We start from the raw sequence: 19,364 nt of genomic DNA, 5'->3' as shown, positions 1-19,364 counted from the left end.
ATATGTGTTCCGTTTAGTACCTCACAGTGCTGAAGGAATCATTCATGATCTCCCTCGCAGTGCTTACTAATCGCTCAGAAAAAAAGAAATATTGAGGTGTCATTTTACGGAGGAATAACATAACGAGACGAAAGTATGGAGATATAGATGTAAAAGGAAGTAGAGACTGAAAAGGCCCTTTCACGATGCGTTCGCTATTCGCACTTCTCTTTCTTAGCAGCCGGTTGCAGACGCTTGCTGCTAGGTCGTTTTACTCAAAATTTATTCACTAATTTTTGAAGAGTTTACAGGGAGCAACAGCACCTGATATATGATGAAATGAGAATAAGTATTTTCAATTTTTAGCCAACCGATGTCACTTGGTATAATGCAGCTTTCAGTCACAGCGTTTTTTCTTTCTAAAGCAGTTAGCACTAAACATCTGCTGACACAAGAGTACAGCCGGGGACAAAAGTTTGCGGTACGCAGAAATTTTTTCTTTGCCTCGCCAGTTTGTCTTGCATGTGCCCTCGTGACTCAGCACATTTCCTTCACTATATTTGGCCGACCGCACAAAAATAATTTTTTTTTACACGAACTCGCGTCCCGAAAACTTTCGTACCTGACTGTACAACTGCATCCTTATCAGCGCTCTGCTGACTTTTCCATATGCATCTATGTGACTTAAAACAGAGCAAAGAAGATAAGGACTCCTTTTCCGAGGTTGAGGACGAAGCACTTGTTACAGATACCTTCGGAACGTGTCCATCGAGACCAAGGGCGCCCCCAACATCGAATTCCTGCCGGATGGCACGCTGAAGTACGTCGAACTGGACATCCTCAACCTTAACAAGGAGGGGTACTGGGACAGGGTAAGTTGCACAAACGGCTTGTTTCCCCAAGCGTTGCTTGAATTAAACGTAAAGATATATGCGGCGTATAGAAAATTACATCAGAGCAAGAAGGTAACCATTTACGCTATGGCAAATAGATCAGCTCAGACGTCATTGTCTGTATGAGAAAGAAAGCCGTGCTTACGAAGGTGTCCCCTGGGTATTAAGGGGAATGAATAAAGTAGTAAAATTTGATAAATTTCTTCAATGTCACAAGGGCTGAATCTATTGTAATGCCGCTTTTCGCAACGTATTTTGACACTGAAGTAATTTATGAAATCTTACTGTCTGGCCGGGCGTCTAACCCAGGTCGAACAGGGCGCTGTGTAAACTACCGCCAAAGGGAACACGTCACTGCTATAAACACGGGATACGTCATCCTGCTGGGGAAACACGTATCTGCCTGTAAAAGCGTTCCACACCATGGCCAATAGCAGATTTTGAGGCGCTATAATCAACAACAAGCGCATTTCCGAAGCAAACGTCGTAGAAAAAAAAAAAAATATGGCGCGAAATGCGTAAACACATCATTGATGCATGGAATTGACGAAAATATACATCTAACATCTTGGAAACTCATGACGGCACGATGTGACTACAGGAACTTTTCATCGCTTTCTCCTTGCTTTTGTTCTAGTTTTTTTTTTCTCTCCTCCTGGGTTTCTGTTTCTTCTTGCTTGTTTCTCTCCTGGATTTTCTTGTTCGTCTGGGTTTATAGTGTGCGGCACAATATAACTTTCAATTCTTTCTCAGCGCTATTCTCAGCCTGGTTTGTAGCGCACTGTTCTTGTTCAAATCATGTGCCAACTGGCCCGGCACCTTTCCGTAATGCGTATTTGTGACGTTAACTATTGAGCACCACTTTACCAATAAAAAAAAAAATAGACTGTTCAACTTTGATATCCCCGCCCTTAATTTGGCCCTCGAATTTAAATTGAAAACGTTAATTGGTCAAATATGTATAATTAATCACCTAGTCATTTAGCTCTATCACGTTCTGTGTCTGGCCTGCTATGAAATTCTCTTGCATAGACTACACAGATATATCGCTATATCCTTTGTACAACCAGGCTGCAATAGTAACAAAATCACCATGTATCCTTGTATTTTTAATCTTGATCTCCAGATCGGCGGCTGGACGCAGAAAGGCATCGATATCAAGGACATCGTCTGGCCCGGCGAGGAGCTGGTCCCCCCAAAAGGCGTCCCAGAAAAATTCAACCTCAAAGTAAGGCCTGCCTATGTCCACTGGCATCTAGCAAGACTAAGCCAGCCATCAAGGATCGAACGCTCCAACACGGGCTTTTGTTTCGGGTGCTCCAAAGGGAAAGAACAAATACAAGCGTCGATGTGCTTGCTAGAAAGCAAAGCTAAGAAGTGTTTCATAACAGTCTGTACAAAATATTTAAGGTTGGTAATTGCGAGCTACTATTTGAACGAGCCGTTCAGGATGACGCCTGTTCAATTGACATGTCTATAGATTTGGTAATCCTGAGTTATCAGTTTGCAGCGTGCAGCGTGGCACTCCTATTTCTTTCAGAATTTTTCACGTGGGGATCTTACTCTGGACCCTTAAAACGTGTCGAAATTCAATACCTGCTCACGTGAAGAGTTGACGTGCGCAATTTCATGGCGCCGAGTACCGCTGCCACAGCGCAGTCTAGAAAAGGGCGCGACAAGAGAAATAAGCATGCGCCGTCTTTCACGTTCGCTATGCACTTCATAATGGAGGTCACTCCAGTGCCGGTTCAAGCTCTCTCACTAAGCTCCAATAGTTTCTGCAATTACCTTCAGCCCATTTCATGAGAGCATGCAGCAATGAAAAGTTGCTCCATTGCCACATACTTTCAGAAGCTCCTGGTATATGCCTCATGATATTTACATTGTTATTGAAAAGCAACGTGGTTTAGTGACAGCAGTGTGCAACTTCCCTCTTGCGCCCCATTCTCTGTTTTTTGGATCATTATTGTTGAAAAACCGCGCGAATTGGCCGATACACAAAGGAAAGTATTTGAACCAGCTAACACGAACTCCTACTCGGCTACAGTGCTTATGCTGCCGGTAAATATAGCATCGCTTCCCATTGCTTCTATGGAATAGGTGTAGCAATTTGGAATGCAACAATATATTTGGAACCTTTCAATAAAACCTCCTTGTTATCAGTGCAAAACCGAATTTATTTTTTCGTGTGTGTGTTAATAGTTTTTTTTTCTCAAGTGTTCGCTTAATTGTCTTTACAATTTGAGTGCAGTGGTAAAATCGATTTTATTTGATAATGGGAACTCGATGTTCCATTTTGGATACCTGGTGCCCCTAGGGCAAGCCTACAAGCGGGTTAGTGTACAGAAGGACCGCGTTAGGCCTAAACTAGCCTTGATAATCACTGAGTGCAATCATGCTGTGTATGCCTGTTCGATGCAGGTGACGTTCATGGAGGAGCGCCCCTTCCTGAACATGGGTCAGCCGGATAATGAGACTGGCGAATGCGAGAGCGGCCGAGCTGTCAAGTGCCGTGTCGTGCCAGAGGCAATGCTGCAGGGGTGAGTGCTGCCATGCAACTGACTAGAACAAAGATAAGTTAGCATTGGCGAGGATCAGTTCAGTTCAGTCGTTCAGTCGTGTCCGACTCTTCGTGACCCTATGGACCATGTCACGCCACGCTTTCCGATCTCTCACTATCTTCCTAACATCACATAACTTCATCTGCAGCGCCTCGAAGATGCCATCTAACCATCGGGTTCGCTGCCTACCCCTTCTCCGGTGACCCTCAACCTTTCCCAACATCAAATCTTTCTCCAGCGACTCCTCTCTTCTCAAGACAAATTGTACTTATAAATGTAGTGTCTTATTTGTGACTTAGGCTAATAATACGCGTTGGCGTAGATGAGCGCAAATGATATCCGCCTATTGGCTGGAGGGATTAATAGATCAAGTACTTGTCTCGAGCTCTGGTTGAGCAAAAATACAAGGCCGACAACGAAGCCTGCCGTAATTTTGACAAATAAACGCATAGAAAGCAAATGTTTCTTTGTCGTTGGTTCTTGCGTTGTGCAATGGTTGACGGGATATAAAAAATTATACCCATGGCCAATATTCTGATCTGTTCTACACCAGGTTAATTATAAGGGTGAAATAACAATCTGTTACCACCGGGTCATATGCCTCGCATAAGTCGGTGCTTATCACCATGCACAAATCAGCAGATACTCTTTTTGCTTCACTATTGTGAACAGCCTTACATTCCCGTCTCCTTCCCCCCCCTCCCATCCGTGGTTTTTGGTTTCGCCAAATCTGCTCGCCTCTGTTCCTGTTCAGTCAGAAACGGAATGAGTACTTTCTCTACGAAAGACCAGCCTACGAGGTTGTTCTCACGGGGTTGAAATTCAACGATAGAATTTCTATCCGCGGCCGATGTAAAAGCCACGACTCGAAATGAGAAGCAAGCGAGAGAGTGAGATCAATGCGGAGGTTGACGCCACTTCTTTAAATTCACATCAGGCCGTGGGCGCAAATCACAGCGCAGCCGCAGGGGTCGCAGTGCGTCACTCAAGCTTAAGAAATCGATCGTTCGCCGGCTGTGCCTCCGCCGTCACCACTACGATCGATTTTATGACGGTTTCGACTTTCCTGCCCATTCTCCCATAACCAGCAGTTTGTCATTCAACGGCCCCATCAGAATGAATCGAAGCGTGCTGTTGTGAACTTGCTTGATCTGCAGTAGCAGTGGCAAAAGAAGGAGTGAGACAGCCGTACTCATGACAGCCTGACAAGTTCGTGTAGCGTTAGCTACTACGCTGTCTTTGTGCTCCTCGAAAGACTGCGAGCCACTCTCCCACACTGTCTGCCCTCATCAAATATCCATTGCTGGAGCGACCTCTCTTCGGCGGAGGAGCTTCGCTAGTTGCCGGTGTCGCTTCCTTTAAACTTTGCACTTCAGCGAGATAGAAAAGAGAGGATTTGAGCGAGGGTGGCGGCGCTTTTCAACGCGTGTCACATTTAAATGACACGTCCTTTCAACAGTGCCTGTCAACTTGTACGCATTTCGTGTCAGCAGGTACATTTACGTCAAACGTAAAACTTGTCACATTTTCTGACTGTCTTTTCCGATATGCGCAGCATCAACGACACGGCAGCCCGCAAAAATTCTACATTTTATAAGTGCTGCATGGGCTTCTGCATAGACCTGCTGCAAAAGTTTGCCCAGGATCTGGGCTTTACCTACGACATACACAGAGTAGAGGATGAAACCTGGGGTGTCCAAGAAGTAAGTACAATGAAGTTGTGTGAACAGCTTTCTCTGTTGAATATCTTGAGCTTCAACTTGTCGTAGCGTAATAATTTTGTGCAATAAAAGCAGTACTTTTTGCGGAGGAAATGGTGCAAAAACATAAATGGTTCAGCTGTGACGACATAGGTGAACAGAAAATAACCTTGTTTCGACGAGATGGTAACATTTCTTTGAATTTTTGGACTGAATTTAGCGCAATTTTAGCTACTTTTGAGGTTGATGAAATCTTCAGTGAAATTTTAATTCCGGATTACTACTGTATTCTCTTGCTTGTTTTTCTCACTTCTAAACTCTTACAACCCAGATAACCGACAGCAGTGATCTCAGACAGTCCTTTAAAAAATCTTGGAAAAACGTCCTGCTGAGATGGGCTCAATAAACTAAAACATAAAGCGCAGATGGAGCCATGAATACTCTTCTGATGCAGACTCTAGGCGTTTAAAGGAGGGTACGGGCTTTTACCCTATTATGAAGCTAATTGCACAACAATGTATTATGCACATTTTCTCTACTGTGTCCCCTGCTGTTCTATTTGGGAGATACGCAGCCGGTACGGAACGTTTGGCATATGGCCTAAGTACTTCAGCGCACGAGTAGTTTACCGCACAGATTTAGCGTTAAATTTAATGAGTCAGGCTGGGATATGTGATAACATTTCAATGCACGCAATGTACAACAAGTGGTCTTGTTCAAGGTAAACTGAGAATTTGACAGAATCATTGAATTCCATTTATAGCAAAGCGCATACAATTGTGCCACTAATTGTGACTATGCTGGTGGTTATTCATTTTTCAATCTACTAATTTAATGCTCAGAAACTTCAGTAGTGGGGATTTATCCCTTCCTTCTACTTCATCCTAACTCGCAACCTCGAGATGATTCCGTGATCAAACTTTGGGATTGTTCCTGTAGTCCAGCCTCACTGGCCCCCATTCACTTTTCATGAAGTCACTGGAAGTACTGGAAGTAGTAGGCGAATATGTCTACTTAAGACAGGTAGTAACAGCAGATCCAGACCATGAAAAGGAAATAACAAGGAGAATAAGATTGGGATGGAGCGCATTTGGCAAGCACTCGCAGATTATGACTAGCAGCTTACCGGTATCGCTCAAGAGGAAAGTATACAACAGTTGCATCTTGCCTGTACTCACCTATGGGGCTGAAACGTGGAGGCTAACCAAGAGGGTTCTGCATAAGTTGAGGACAACCCAGAGGGCTATGGAAAGAAAAATGGTAGGGTTAACATTAAGAGATAGGAAGCGTGCAGAGTGGGTCAGAGAAATAACTCAAGTTACCGACATTCTAGTGGAAATGAAGAAGAAATGGACATGGGCAGGACATGTAGTGCGAAGAGAGGATAACCGATGGTCGCTTAGGGTAACAAACTGGATTTCAAGAGAAGGAAAGCGTAGCAGGGGGCGGCAGAAAGTTAGGTAGGTGGATGAGGTTAAGAAGTTCGCAGGGGTGAAGTGGATGCAGCTAGCACAGAACCGGGTAAAGTGGAGAAATATGGGAGAGGCCTTCACCTGCAGTAGGTATAGTCAGGCTGCTGCTGCTGCTGCTGATGATGATGATGTGGAAGTCACTGCAGCTAGCTTGTCGAACGACCTAGTCGGAACGACGGCCACATTTATTTTATCTATATTTATTTGTATCTATTGTGAGTCAGTACACTAGCCAAGCAGAAGAGACTGTGAACAAAGTCAGATGCGAGTAAAAAGGCGTTTACATGTAAAACTTCAAACTTCAAAAAGAACAAATAAATATGAAAAGTGATAATCCTTCGAAAGCATTTTACAGCTTATTAGAAAGATAAAGCTTCCCGGAAGAGCATTCTATTCTCCTATTGTTCTCGGAAACAAACTCCACTTGTACGTGTTATTCCTCGAAAATATTGAGGTTAAATAATATTGCTTAGTGGGTCTCGTTTTTCTTGCTAATAAACTTGATACAAATTGAAAGATACGTTGAGTTTTTAAGACTTATGATTTATTTATGAAGTAGTTAGGCGGCTTGTTTTCCTACGTATTTCCAGTAGTAGGATATCTTTTATAGAGTAGTTGGCGAATCTTCCATTTTATACTTCCCGTAAAAAAACCACAAAGCTTTTTTTCTGAAGGCGATCTAGTAGTTTGATATTCTTAACATAATGCGGGTCCCATACCACAAAGGCATATTCAAGCTTCTATCGTATGCATGTGTGATGGGCTGCAATCTTCGTACTGATCGGGGCATCTTTCAGTTTTCTGTTATTGACACATATATATTTGCGAATGCTCTTGTGTAAAGAATACGTGTAGTGGAAGTAATTTTATTAGTTAAGGTAGTGCCTAGATACGTGTGCTGCTCGACTTCTTTAATGTGCGTGTTCGCTGATATGTCAGAAAAATGACGAGGCATGTTTTCCGTGCCCCCGTTGGATGGCTAAGCAGAAATCACAGGAAGCCCATTCGAAGCTCAATTGTTAATTTCAAAATTTTTGGCGCCTGTCCTTAAGATACGAACTGATAAATTGAATAACAATACACAAGAAAGAAGACCTATGTGCACCAAATTGAACAACTGCTATGTGGCACCTTGTCAAATGCTTTCCTAAAATCAAACAACACATTCATCTGGCCTAGGCATCAAACACTAGCACAAATTCATGCACTCTCGGCAAAAGCTGCGTGGCAGTGACATGCCCTTTTTAAAGCCGTTTACGTTCCGGTTAAACCGTTAATGCTACGTTTCGAGTTAAAGTGGCCATTTCGTTCCTGGGGCACCTTAGTGTTTATGACATATGATAGCAGCACTGACCTATAAATCCAGAAGAACTTCATTTTGTTCTGAGGTCTATTCATCATGGTAATCGTGATGGCAATTTAACTCTCCATTGCAGAATGGCACGTGGAATGGGCTAATAGCCGAGCTGTTGGAAGGCAAAGCCGACATCGTGGTCACTTCTATCAAGATAAACTCCGACCGCCAGACAGCGGTGGATTTCACCGTGCCCTTCCTAGAGACTGGAATCGCCATCGTGGTAGCAAAGCGGACCGGCATCATCTCTCCTAAGGCCTTTCTCGGTGAGACAACGGGATAGCGATAAGGTGGCAATCTCGTCACGACAATGCTCTTGTTAGCTACCCTGGGTTAAGAAAATCCAAGAGAAATGTGATTGGGAAACTGTGAAAGGTATGGAGTAAATATCAATATTCCTAATTATGTTCCAGAGATGCACTCTTGTGGTCTCGGGAGCGCAAATTAACGTAAGAACGTCTTAGCTAGCACCAAGATAGCGCTCCTCTCACGGCGATCAAGCCATTACTGAAGGCTACTATTCTGAGCATTTGTCTTCACATCTGGGCGCCACCGTCATGGCTGTGGATGCTCGAGTAGGGAGCAGGTCGAACTAGGTTCCTTCCCGGCCGCAGCACCCGCTTTCGATAGGCAAACTGCAAGGCTCCTTTTATGATTCAATGAACATGCACAATAAAGAATCCTTGCTTCCAGAAAGTATACAGGGCCTACTACAACGGTGTCCCTTATAACGTAAGTAGTTTGGTATTTCTCCGCTCTAAAGCTTAACCATTGTTTTGGCACATATGAGAGCAAAGTCTTGAGGGTCTCCTTCGAGATGAGTTCTTGGCCAGCTCCCGGTTATAACCCAACTCGACAGTTGTTGTCAGAATGGGGCTCACTCCCACTACCCGTTTATTTGTGCGCAGAACCTTTCGACACGGTGTCATGGCTGCTCATCTTGCTGGTGAGCATCCAGGTAGCCGCATTCTCCATCTTCGTGTTCGAGTGGATGAGCCCCTCCGGCTACGACATGCGGATCACTCCTCCCAGAGGTGCGTCTTGGTAGACTCAAACATCATTACTATATATTATATGGAAACTATTCTCCTCTCCTACTTAGACTGCTGTGAGTTTTTGAAGCACCGAAAAAGCCGCGATGTTTGAGCATCACCCGAACAATATTCTTCAGAGGCTCCTGTTTCTTCAGACGAAAGCTATCAGTCTTGTCGCAGGTCTTAGTTTTACTGCCCATGCAGCTGAATTGCTTATACAATATAGAGTAATTCAAGTCAATGTTTTCTGAGTATCGCATATTAAATTACCTAAACATTTCTTCTTTAATAATACGCAACGTGTTGCGCAATATCGAAAAGTTAGTCAAAGGAAAAGTTTATAGAAACCTGATCCGCTGAAAAATACTCACTTCCACAAACTAGAGCATTTTATAACTAAAACACTCAATTTAATTATAATCGACATTTTCAACTGTTCTGAATCTGACCGATTTAGCGTATATAGTTTTCCACGAAATGACTGACTAAGTTGTTTTTGTAAACAGAATTTTTTTTTCTTAGTTATGACAATTTAGTACTTTTGGTTGTTGTTTTCATGTGTTGTTTGGCAATTGCAGGCGCGAGCTCATGTGTGATCCGCCATCGCTGCTTGCATTCATTTTTTTTTGTAAAGGCCACAAGGAGTTTCGAGCTTCTTTGCTTGCTTTTCGCCTGTGTCCTCTTCTAAAAAAGTATTCATTCACATTTAAGAATAAACAATATTCTTAATGTTATAGTCAGCCCCCGCCATGCATTGACTGAACACTTGCATATTTTCTTGGACCCGCTCCAGAATTATTGCGCACTTTCGCGTATATGAGCTCGCCATTTTACCAGTATCGCTTGGTTTCTCTGCTGTCGTGTTTGTAGAGCATCGGTTCTCGCTGTTCCGCACCTACTGGCTGGTGTGGGCCATCCTGTTCGGGGCGGCGGTGAACGTGGACTGCCCACGGGGCTACACGGCCCGTTTCATGTCTAACGTGTGGGCCATGTTCGCCGTCGTCTTCCTGGCCATCTACACGGCCAACCTGGCCGCATTCATGATCACCCGAGAGGAGTACTACAACCTCGTCGGCATCGAGGACCACCGGGTGAGAGTTATATGCACTGGAAGTAATTAATCACCCCTCAGTCTTAAATAAGAATGCAGTTTTGAACCACGCCAGTGAGTCATAAGTCTGCAACGGTATCTAGCGTCACGTGAAAGAACATGCCCCTTTTGAATAATGAAGATATGGATACAGCTGTAGTGTGTGCTGGAATTGGAATTATGTGCAGTGCATGATATGTGCAGCGTATTTTTGGACGGCTTAGCGATTGAGCTAGCCGCACATCTATATTGGCAAATGCCTTTGAGCTCACAGACTATAACGCCATTGTTATTCATTTCTGTTCAGGCTGGCAGTAGGCATAGTCTCATTGGCTGCCCTCGCGCCTTGGGGCACAACATTGAACCTTTTCTCTTGTGGCTAAACGACGCGCCTGACATCCTTTATTGTTTTGTCGAATTCTACAGCCGCCATGTTCAGCTGCTTTTTTCGCCTCCTGTTGGGCACCCTTCTGGGTAATGTTCGCTTTTTGATGTACAAGCCCTTCATCTGCCCTACGATCATATTTTTCGTTTCGCCGTATTCGGATCTTATCGGGCGATGACCTCTAAGGTACCTCATCGAAAAGGCATCGTAGGGTGCATAGCTAAGGTTTTAAATATCATGCTAAATACAGACCACCTACACGACCACGGTGGGAGAGGTATTGATCAATAGTTTGAGAGCCGAGAACGTGCGGGTGAATGCTGACTTATGACTATTAGGACGCATAACGCGAGATGACACCTGTTGCAGCCGCGGCGGGCGTTGTGTGATGTCGCAACCCTGCTACATTTACACATTGAATTGTGTACTTCTGTGATGCTCTACGATGAATTTGAAGGGCATTTAGAAACTCCCCCGCCCCCCCCTCTGTGTATCCGAATGCCGATGTTGCTATAGTGTTTTGTGTCTGTACATTCGTTTTTTTTTTCTTTGTCTTATCTGCTGTTTTAGGATTATAACTGATGATGAAAGCCTCCGAGGTAGACGAAGCTAGATTTGGCATGGAGTAGAATAAGAATGACCGTTTTATCTATAGCGCTCTCAATTTCTAGTTTAAATCCATGACCCTCTGCATGTGGGAAACACTGAAATACTTAGAAAAAGAGCCGATGCACATAAAAGCGCATGATGTGTGGAACTTTCATCTCCAATTTTACTTCCTTGAGCAGATAGTGGACACAGAACACTCCATGTATAAAATGTCCTGACCTATAGGGAGTAGTACCTACGTCACAGTGGCGGCATGTTTTGGCGCATGAAAGCACATCCAAAGGCTGCAGTGTATATTTAATCAACTTACGGTTGTCTGTTTCGGCTTGCACTGCAGCAGCTGCGTTATGCACCACAAAATGGAGCACATGACGTCATTTGAATACCTCATGTAGATGTTTTGCATGATACAAAAATTTAATTTCATCGCATGCCCAAAGTGACCTAAAAGATTTTTAAGCTTCGCTTTACGATTAGAACGCGATCGCGCCTTCTTTACGGCACTCATACACGAATTACCGTACACGACATACTACGCTGTACGCATAAACATGCTACTACAGCATACACACTACAAAGCATTTACTACACCTACCTATAAACGCTCTTAACATTTGGAAATCACGGAGTGCTTTTTCCTCCCTTTGCCGTGAGGCGCGCCGTGAAGGCACAGAAAAAATGACGTTTTTCTCCCTCTCCACGGGCGAGCAACCAGAAGGTTCAGCATTGCGCTATCCGCTCCCCTAAACCTATCGCAAGCGTGAACTGCCAGGCGCCACAAAGTGATCGCTAACTGATCGAATGTGACAAAGGGCAACTGCACCTAGATAGGTGCATCCTGAAGAAGGCGGGAGGTCGTGATAACCAGAAGATGTCAAGTAAATACCTCCCGAATTCCCTCTTCGTGGTCGCCATCTTGTCCTGTGAGCCGCACGGTCAAGCCAGACTGCCAGGGTCGCAGCCACGTAGTCGCAGCTCTACCAGATACGGTATCCAGAGGTTTTTGGGAAAACCCAATAAACGTCTGGCGTGGGGAAAACATCTTTTTTGTGTTGTATTCTGCTTCGTATTGCAGCGGTAATACGGGAAATAGTCTCAAGTGGTCCGTGCCGCTTCGGGAATTTGTTGTTCACGGCCCAAGCCTCACAGAAGTCTCAAAGAAGGTTCAGAGGCTTCGTAAAACCCCCGGAAATGGCGCCTCCAAGCGGTTCTCTCGCTCAGAAGCGTTCGTACAACTCGCTCCCGGCGGACATGGAAGATCCGCACTGTACACTGCGTGATAGTTTGTGGCTCACATCGCTCAGCCAGGAGCCCTGGGAAGGCCCTGCGCCAGGCAATCCAGCAGTGGACACAGCTTAACGGACGGGACAATGCGCAATCGCAGGCGCGGCATGGGTAACACCGAGGAGACCGGAGAACTACAGCAGATACCAATGGGCTACTATGCCACGCGTTGGCGTCCCTTACCATCGGAGCGTGCCTCCAGGGCACAGGCTGGAACATCGCCCTTCTCACAGCTGCCAGGCGGCAGAGTCAAGTTCGTGCCACATATCACGGGGTCACCGCTTAAACCCGGCTCCTGGCAGTGGGACACTGGAAAATTCGGTAAACCTCGCCAAAATTCTGGCCAGCGCAGTGCAACAAATGCTTCCATCCGCACAACACAGCCCGTGGATTGAAACTCAGGTCTGCAAGTGTAGTGATTACTGGAATAAATGAACGCCAACCACATTTTACTGCCTCTTGACCACTACAGTCCGACAACCGGCACGAGTAAGCGTGACATGCTTCAGAGATACCTGCCGCGCTCATCGATCAGGCCGCTCGGTGGCACCGATTGGTACGATACACCGCAAGCAGGATGGCCGACTTCCGCAGAATCTTAAGGGATGAGTCCCTGCCTTGCGACCACAAGCCGCGGATGCGGCGGGAGTGGGAACTGCGAATGCAAGCCCCTGAAGAATCTCCGGTCGAGCACGTCCGGATGATGCAAGTGCTACTCGACTGTGCCGATAACGGTGCACTTGCCCTTTGTCAATTTGGGTCGATCAGGGATCGCTTCTGCGGCGCCTGGCACTGCAGAATTGCGACCGGTTCGGGGAAGCGCGGCCGGTCTCGAGGGAGAGCGCGTGTTCTTTCCCAAGAAGAAGCGCGCTCTCCCTCGAGACGGGCCCTGTGGGAAAAGCGTAGCGGCGCGCTCTGGAGCGAACCTTCTGGTTGCTCGTCCGTGGGGAGGGTGAAAAGCGTCCGATTTTCTGCTTCTACACGCTACGCCCCGCCGGCAAATTGAGTACACGGCACTTTGGAATCCCACAACCTGTGAGTCTTTGTGGCCGATGTGTATCGCTTAAGTGTGCCACGCGGAAGCTCTGGCTTAGATACCCATTGCCAAGAATTGCGTCATTTTGTTTTATAGAGTTATTTATGTCTTTTTGTTTGTTCTGGAATTATTACTTCCCACTGACGCCAGTGCCTGCTACGCTGCAATTTCCGTGCAATGAGCTCCTGAACGCTGTCGCATTAATATGGCGGTTAGGTGCACTGCTTCGAAATTAATTATTAATTTAAATGTGTTATACAGCAATAAATCACATTTTAGCCGTTCTCTGTGAAACCGGTTGACAGTTTCATTTGTCAGTTCTATTCTGCAAAGCAGCTGCCGTAGATGAGGTATAGGCGTGCTGCGTTGCTGTGCCTATAAGGACGTTGAGAGTACAAGACTGTATTGCTAGAGCCAAGGATATTTACTGCAGAGAACCTTGTCATAGATAGGAGCAACAGACTTTCATGAAAGTGAAAACCAGAAAAAAAGTATCAAGTAAAAAAAGGATACCCCGAGAGCCCTTCTTCGTGAAGGTTAAAAACGAAACCGCGATCTTAGCCTATGTGCGATGGTCATCTTTTAAAACTCCAAAGATATTTCCCATTATAGGTTTGATAATACTGAAGCAAACGTTTTCGAATGGCTGCGGTATGTACGCTTCAAAGTCGTTGAACTCTGTCCCGACGCGGGCGGGGATACGCAGCTGCAGAACCCAATGCAGGTGGACCCTCCATTCCGGTTCGGGACTATCCCGAAAGGAAACACGGAGGCGGTGCTTAAGCAGAACAAGCCCAAGATGTACTCTTACATGCGGCAATTCAACCGGTCCACGGTCCTTGAAGGCATTCGGGCCGTCAAGCGAGGGGAGCTGGACGCCTTCGTGTACGACGCCACTGTGCTGGACTACCTGGTCGGTCAGGACGACGAGTGCCGCCTGCTCACCGTGGGCTCGTGGTACGCCATGACCGGATACGGATTCGCGCTCCCGAAAAAGTCCAAGTACCTGCAGATGTTCAACCGACAGATGATTGAGTACCGGTGAGTTTCATTGCAGTCCACTTTGGGTCCTCATGTATGAATGTTTTGTGCTAACCAGGTTCATTTTAAATTATATATCTATAGCTTTTCTTCAGAGTTTCTTTGGAACCGCTGTTGTCCAAAGGGCTTATGCACGCCAAAGGGAGTCAACAAAATTTCAAATACGTGCAGTGAGCGGTCATCCTAAGGGGGTCGAAGACGTAAGAAAGCATCGATGTGAGCGTAATATTTAACATAAAAGAAAGGTTAATAGCGCAACAAAAAGACACTCACAAATAGGCACAAATGGACACACATGACAGCGCCTGTCTTGTGTGTCCATTTGTGCCTATTTGTGAGAGTCTTTTTGTTGCGCTATTAACCTTTCCGTTATGTGACTAGCCACCAACTAGCCCAGCAATCAGTTTTAATTGTAAGTGTCATCTCATAATGCCCATTACTACGACGTTAGTGTTTGTGCCTGCTGCACGTGGTTACCGGAATTCTCCTGCTACGCTTTCTTAAATGTTGTTTGGTGTACCTCATGCAACCACTATATCACGTGCGCAGAGAACGGGGTGACCTGGAGCGTCTCCAGCGGTTCTGGCTGCAGGGCGCCTGCAAGCCAGACAAAGCAAAACGCAACGCGAGCAACCCTCTTGATGTGAACCAGTTTATGAGCGCATTCCTGCTGCTGGGCTGCGGAGTGTTGCTCACCTTGCTGCTGCTGCTTCTGGAGCACCTCTACTTCCGCTACCTGCGCGCCCGCGTCGCCTCCGGGAGTCGCGGACCCTCGGGACGCTGGCTGGCCCTCATCTCACTGGTAAGTGACGGACTGCATGTTCAAGGTGTAAGATTAGATTCGGTGCATTAAAATGAAACTCGATCTGAATAGCAATAAGTGTGGATTAAGCGTCGCACTGGTACTGAGGTTCTGAAACTATTTCTTTCAAGGAACCCTGACATTTATGAGCCTCTGACAAAAGACTCCCCTCCCTCCTTTCACAATCAGACGACGTTGCTTGCGCATGGACCCATCCTGGTTTTTCTCCTTTAGTTCTTTTGTAAGTATTTTTTGTTTTGACAATTTGCGCGATCAGCTGTTTAATAAACTCCGGTTTCTCAGTTATGCTGAGGCCTCTAATTCCAGAACAAGGGCGTAGAATCCTACAGTCGCATAGGCCGACTTCTAATCTCATTTACACGCCATGCCAAGGCTGAACTGCTGGGCTGCGCACGTAATCACGTGCGCAGCCAAGCCACCTGTCCATTTATCAATGGTTATATGCCGCTTCTCCACCGGTGGTAGTTTGGTAGTGTATTTTCTGTTTGTCAAGGTGCCGTCTTGTAAAGAAAATTTTATTGACGAATGACATCGTGGCCTATTCCTCTACACATCTACCCATTTTATAGCAGGAATGCATTCACGGTTGCATTTTAGCTCCTATTTATCGTCACGGTTCCGTTCACCAAGACAGATGGACCTCCCGAGGCGGCCTGGGTACTATCAAAGGCGTTTTAGAAACTCTTGTGTGATGTTGTAGTAAATGCTAATTCAAATAACTTCGGATCATTCGGGGCAGTGAGTGTTGCGTGTTGCCACTTACGTACTGTGATCACTGCGCTCATAGCTGGAAGGCATGAAGCATGGGATACCTCTGGGTTACGCAAACTCTCTGCCGCCGTCTCTTTGATCTCGTTTCGTAACAAGTTTTAACTCGACACCAGAACTTTGATGTGTGGCGTTTTTCCCTCCGTGGCCCTGGGCTGGCGGCGTGTGTTACAGAGCATGGGCAAGTCGCTGAGTTTCCGCGATGCCGTGTACGAGGCTCACAAGCGACGACGGTGCCGAGACCCCGTGTGCGACACTCAGCTGTGGAAAGTCCGCCACGAGCTCGATCTCGCACGGATGCGGGTCAGCCAGCTGGAGTCCCAGCTGGGCATTCACAGGTGAGCTCCTCGCTTGCGTCCTGGATTGCCGCTGCACTTGTGAGAGAGTGTACTCCAGAGTGAATGCGTTATTCCGAGAGGTCCAGTGGCTGGCGCACGCTAAGGGCCTTACTGCAGTTTGTTGTCAATGGCCGCAAAAATAAACCGTTGCCTGAGTGAACGAGCCAGGGAAGTAGGGATTTTCTACGGAGCGATTATCATTTATAGCACAAACATTTATAGCGTAGCAGGAGTGATTTCATCGACTTCTGGATCCCTGTTTGCTTGCTATGGCGGTTACTAAGCCTTGCTTCGTTGTACATCACTATACTAGGGCTTGCAATGGGTGACCGTGACCACCGTTACCCCGCCTAAGCGAAGGTAAAGAAATAAGCTAATGGTATAACTGATCCTAGTTAAGCCAGTGGGCTGTATATGTTCGACAATGAAGGCTGAACACGTCTACATGTTCGTTGGTGCGATTAGACCTTGATAAGTTAAACTAAGCGAGTTAAGCTTAGAAAAGCCCAATAGGCCCCGCTAAGCTTAAAGGTTTGTAAGGTTTGAACGGGTACAGCAGTAAGCTGTTGTCTGAACACACATCGGTCGTATTAACACTTCCTAAGCCTAGGTTTGCTTGTCAAGATTTGATAAACCTTAAAGGTCCACTGAAACGGCCACCAAGAAGCCACTGATAAACGTGTTCAGTGTGTAGAACAAATACTTTTGAGCACTAACCCAAACTATAACTCCTTTGAACAAAGCGAGCGATTCATTATTAATTTTTAAAAACATCGTTTTTTGAAATTCGCGGGCAGAGGAGTCGTCGTTTGGCGGTGTCGCATGGAACTATTTCCTTAACCCGTGACGTCACGGGTGAGTTGACTGGCAAGGCTTGCTAGAAGCTGCCATTCGCTGCGGCCACTGCAGCCATGACGTCACGGACCCACTTCCGGTTGCTGCGAAAGTCGTCTGCTCGTGCGCTGCTCGAACTCTGTGCGGGCTGCTACACAGCTCGCCGCCTTTATCGCTTAGGCGGCCATTGCCCATCAAGTACAACAACCGAAGCGACGCAGTGATCGGCGAAACGAAGCTGCATTTACAAATATCCTATTTATATAACGTGGTTTCAGGAGTACCGAAGTGTCGTCCGAGCTTATACCTAAATAGGCAACCCTGAAATAATATCTGATGGCGTGTAACTGCCACAGTACCTCTTTTTGTCATTAAACGTCACGAGACTGATACGTTCACGGCTGCATTTCTTCCACCGGCGCAGGCCCCCGTCGACAGTGCAGGACTTGCTGCGTTCCCGGGACGGGACCAACAACCGGGTGACACCGACGGACTCTAGGCCTGGCCCAGTCGCGCTCATCCAGCGAGAGATTACAGAGAAGGAGACCGTCTTATGATGGCGCACTACTGAATCCGATATGTCACCGAGCGCCGCCTGCCAGAAACATCTATATACCACAGAAACACACTTTTGCGGGTATAGGCGCATCACCAAGCTCTTTGTGAAGTGTGGAGACTGCGGTACGTCACATGAACTCTACTGCTATCACCGTCACAGTGGCTGCGGCGAATGGTCAAACCTCGCGTCGGCTGTTTTGCGTTGCGCTCGTCGTGCGTGAAACGATGTGAGCCTGGTGTCTGGAATTTGTATACGTTTTCTCTTTCAATTTTGTGTCTGTGAGCCACAAGCCACCACCACTCTTGGCAAGCACGCTAAAGGACCGTGAGCAAGTGACATACGCGCGGTCCAACGTTGGTCAAGTAGGAGATTGAGAGAAGGGAAGATGTAATTTAATCAGATATGTTGGAAGTCGCAACTACACGACTGCTTTTGCTTCAGCCGTTGCTCAAGAGCCATAAAAAATACCGCAGCGGAAGAAGATAGATTTAACAGAAACATGAATTTTGTAGTTGCTTGACCTTGATATTTAATTAACACTAAGCAGGCAGGAGAAAGCGATCGTTTCGTTTCCTCTTCGTATGGGCTTTGTTTGTTTCGCTCTACTCCGGCTCTATCCCTAAAACTTTAAAGAGTGTCTGAGCGTTAAAATTATTCAAACTTAAGTTTTCCCTGCGGGGAAGAGAGTTTCTGTAGGAGACGAAAAAAATAAACAGGCGAGGAGGATGACAGGTGAGGCTGAATAGCGGAGGTGGCTAACTATCCTGATGGCCCAAAAATTAAAATCGTTTGCTTGCTACAGGCACACGAAAAAATTTACTTTAATATGTTTTACAGCGTTTAGCGTTCCGAATGTACTCAGCCTGTGAAGGACACCTTAGTGAGGCAGATCACAACTTTTGTCCAACACGGGCTCTTTGACATGCACTGACATCGCACAGTACACTACAGCCTTGCTTTTCGTCTCGGCTGGGATCTAGCTTGCATTGTTAGAATTACAAGTCTAATTTGTTGATCTCTGAGCCACCGCGGTGGGACAGAAACGAATTTTGTACACATGTTCACTGGTCTAATCCGGCGCTCGTGTTAATTTCTGTGAAAGTTAAAATGATTTAAAGTGGCAGAAATCTTGCTGCGGATTGATATGATTGTAGTTCGTCTCATGCGTTAAAACCTTGCTGCATTTGAGACTGCCAGGCTTGCTCTGTTTTCCAGCTGCTGTGCAAGAGAGGTGCACCGAAAGCGATGTGGAGAGACGATGAGAACACGAGAAAGATTCAGAACGTGTATTGAGAAGCACAGCCGTGAAATATGAAAAGCGGTGGAAGAAGCAAAGCAGATGATCGAACTTAAAACTTGATACTCACGTATTTTCGGACAGGGTTTTCTTATCTCCAGTTCCGGTTTCCTCACTAGATCGTGGTCAATTCTTGCCGTGTTGGCCTCCATGTTGCGCGCCATCACACGGCTTTTGATCTCAAAGTACACTAGCGGATACTGAAACGGAAAGTTAGGAAAGCATCTTCACACTGCGCAGAGGTGCTTCTGAGCTAACTGCAACGAACCAAGTAAGAACCAAGCTGCAAGGGGAACAGAAAACATTG

At 46.2% G+C, this 19,364-nt stretch overlaps 1 protein-coding gene across 1 annotated transcript in view; it reads left to right on the top strand.

The window, feature by feature from the left end:
• The window catches only part of Nmdar2 (glutamate ionotropic receptor NMDA type subunit 2), an 84,721-nt gene extending 66,000 nt beyond the window's left edge, over window positions 1-18,721 (top strand). The window contains exons 8-18 of the mRNA XM_084604700.1: window positions 728-851; window positions 1,999-2,100; window positions 3,294-3,412; window positions 4,989-5,136; window positions 8,042-8,225; window positions 8,868-8,993; window positions 9,864-10,084; window positions 14,104-14,438; window positions 14,988-15,240; window positions 16,204-16,367; window positions 17,626-18,721. Coding sequence (XP_084460826.1) covers window positions 728-851; window positions 1,999-2,100; window positions 3,294-3,412; window positions 4,989-5,136; window positions 8,042-8,225; window positions 8,868-8,993; window positions 9,864-10,084; window positions 14,104-14,438; window positions 14,988-15,240; window positions 16,204-16,367; window positions 17,626-17,758 — 1,909 coding nt within the window. The 3' untranslated portion in view covers window positions 17,759-18,721. The remainder of the gene's footprint in view (window positions 1-727; window positions 852-1,998; window positions 2,101-3,293; window positions 3,413-4,988; window positions 5,137-8,041; window positions 8,226-8,867; window positions 8,994-9,863; window positions 10,085-14,103; window positions 14,439-14,987; window positions 15,241-16,203; window positions 16,368-17,625) is intronic.
• Window positions 18,722-19,364: the final 643 nt, after the last annotated feature.

The sequence above is a fragment of the Amblyomma maculatum genome, chromosome 5 (genome assembly GCF_055883805.1).
Source record: "Amblyomma maculatum isolate TAMU_Amacu chromosome 5, ASM5588380v1, whole genome shotgun sequence".
NCBI classification, from domain to species: domain Eukaryota; kingdom Metazoa; phylum Arthropoda; class Arachnida; order Ixodida; family Ixodidae; genus Amblyomma; species Amblyomma maculatum.
This window is presented reverse-complemented; position numbering and strand designations above follow the sequence as displayed.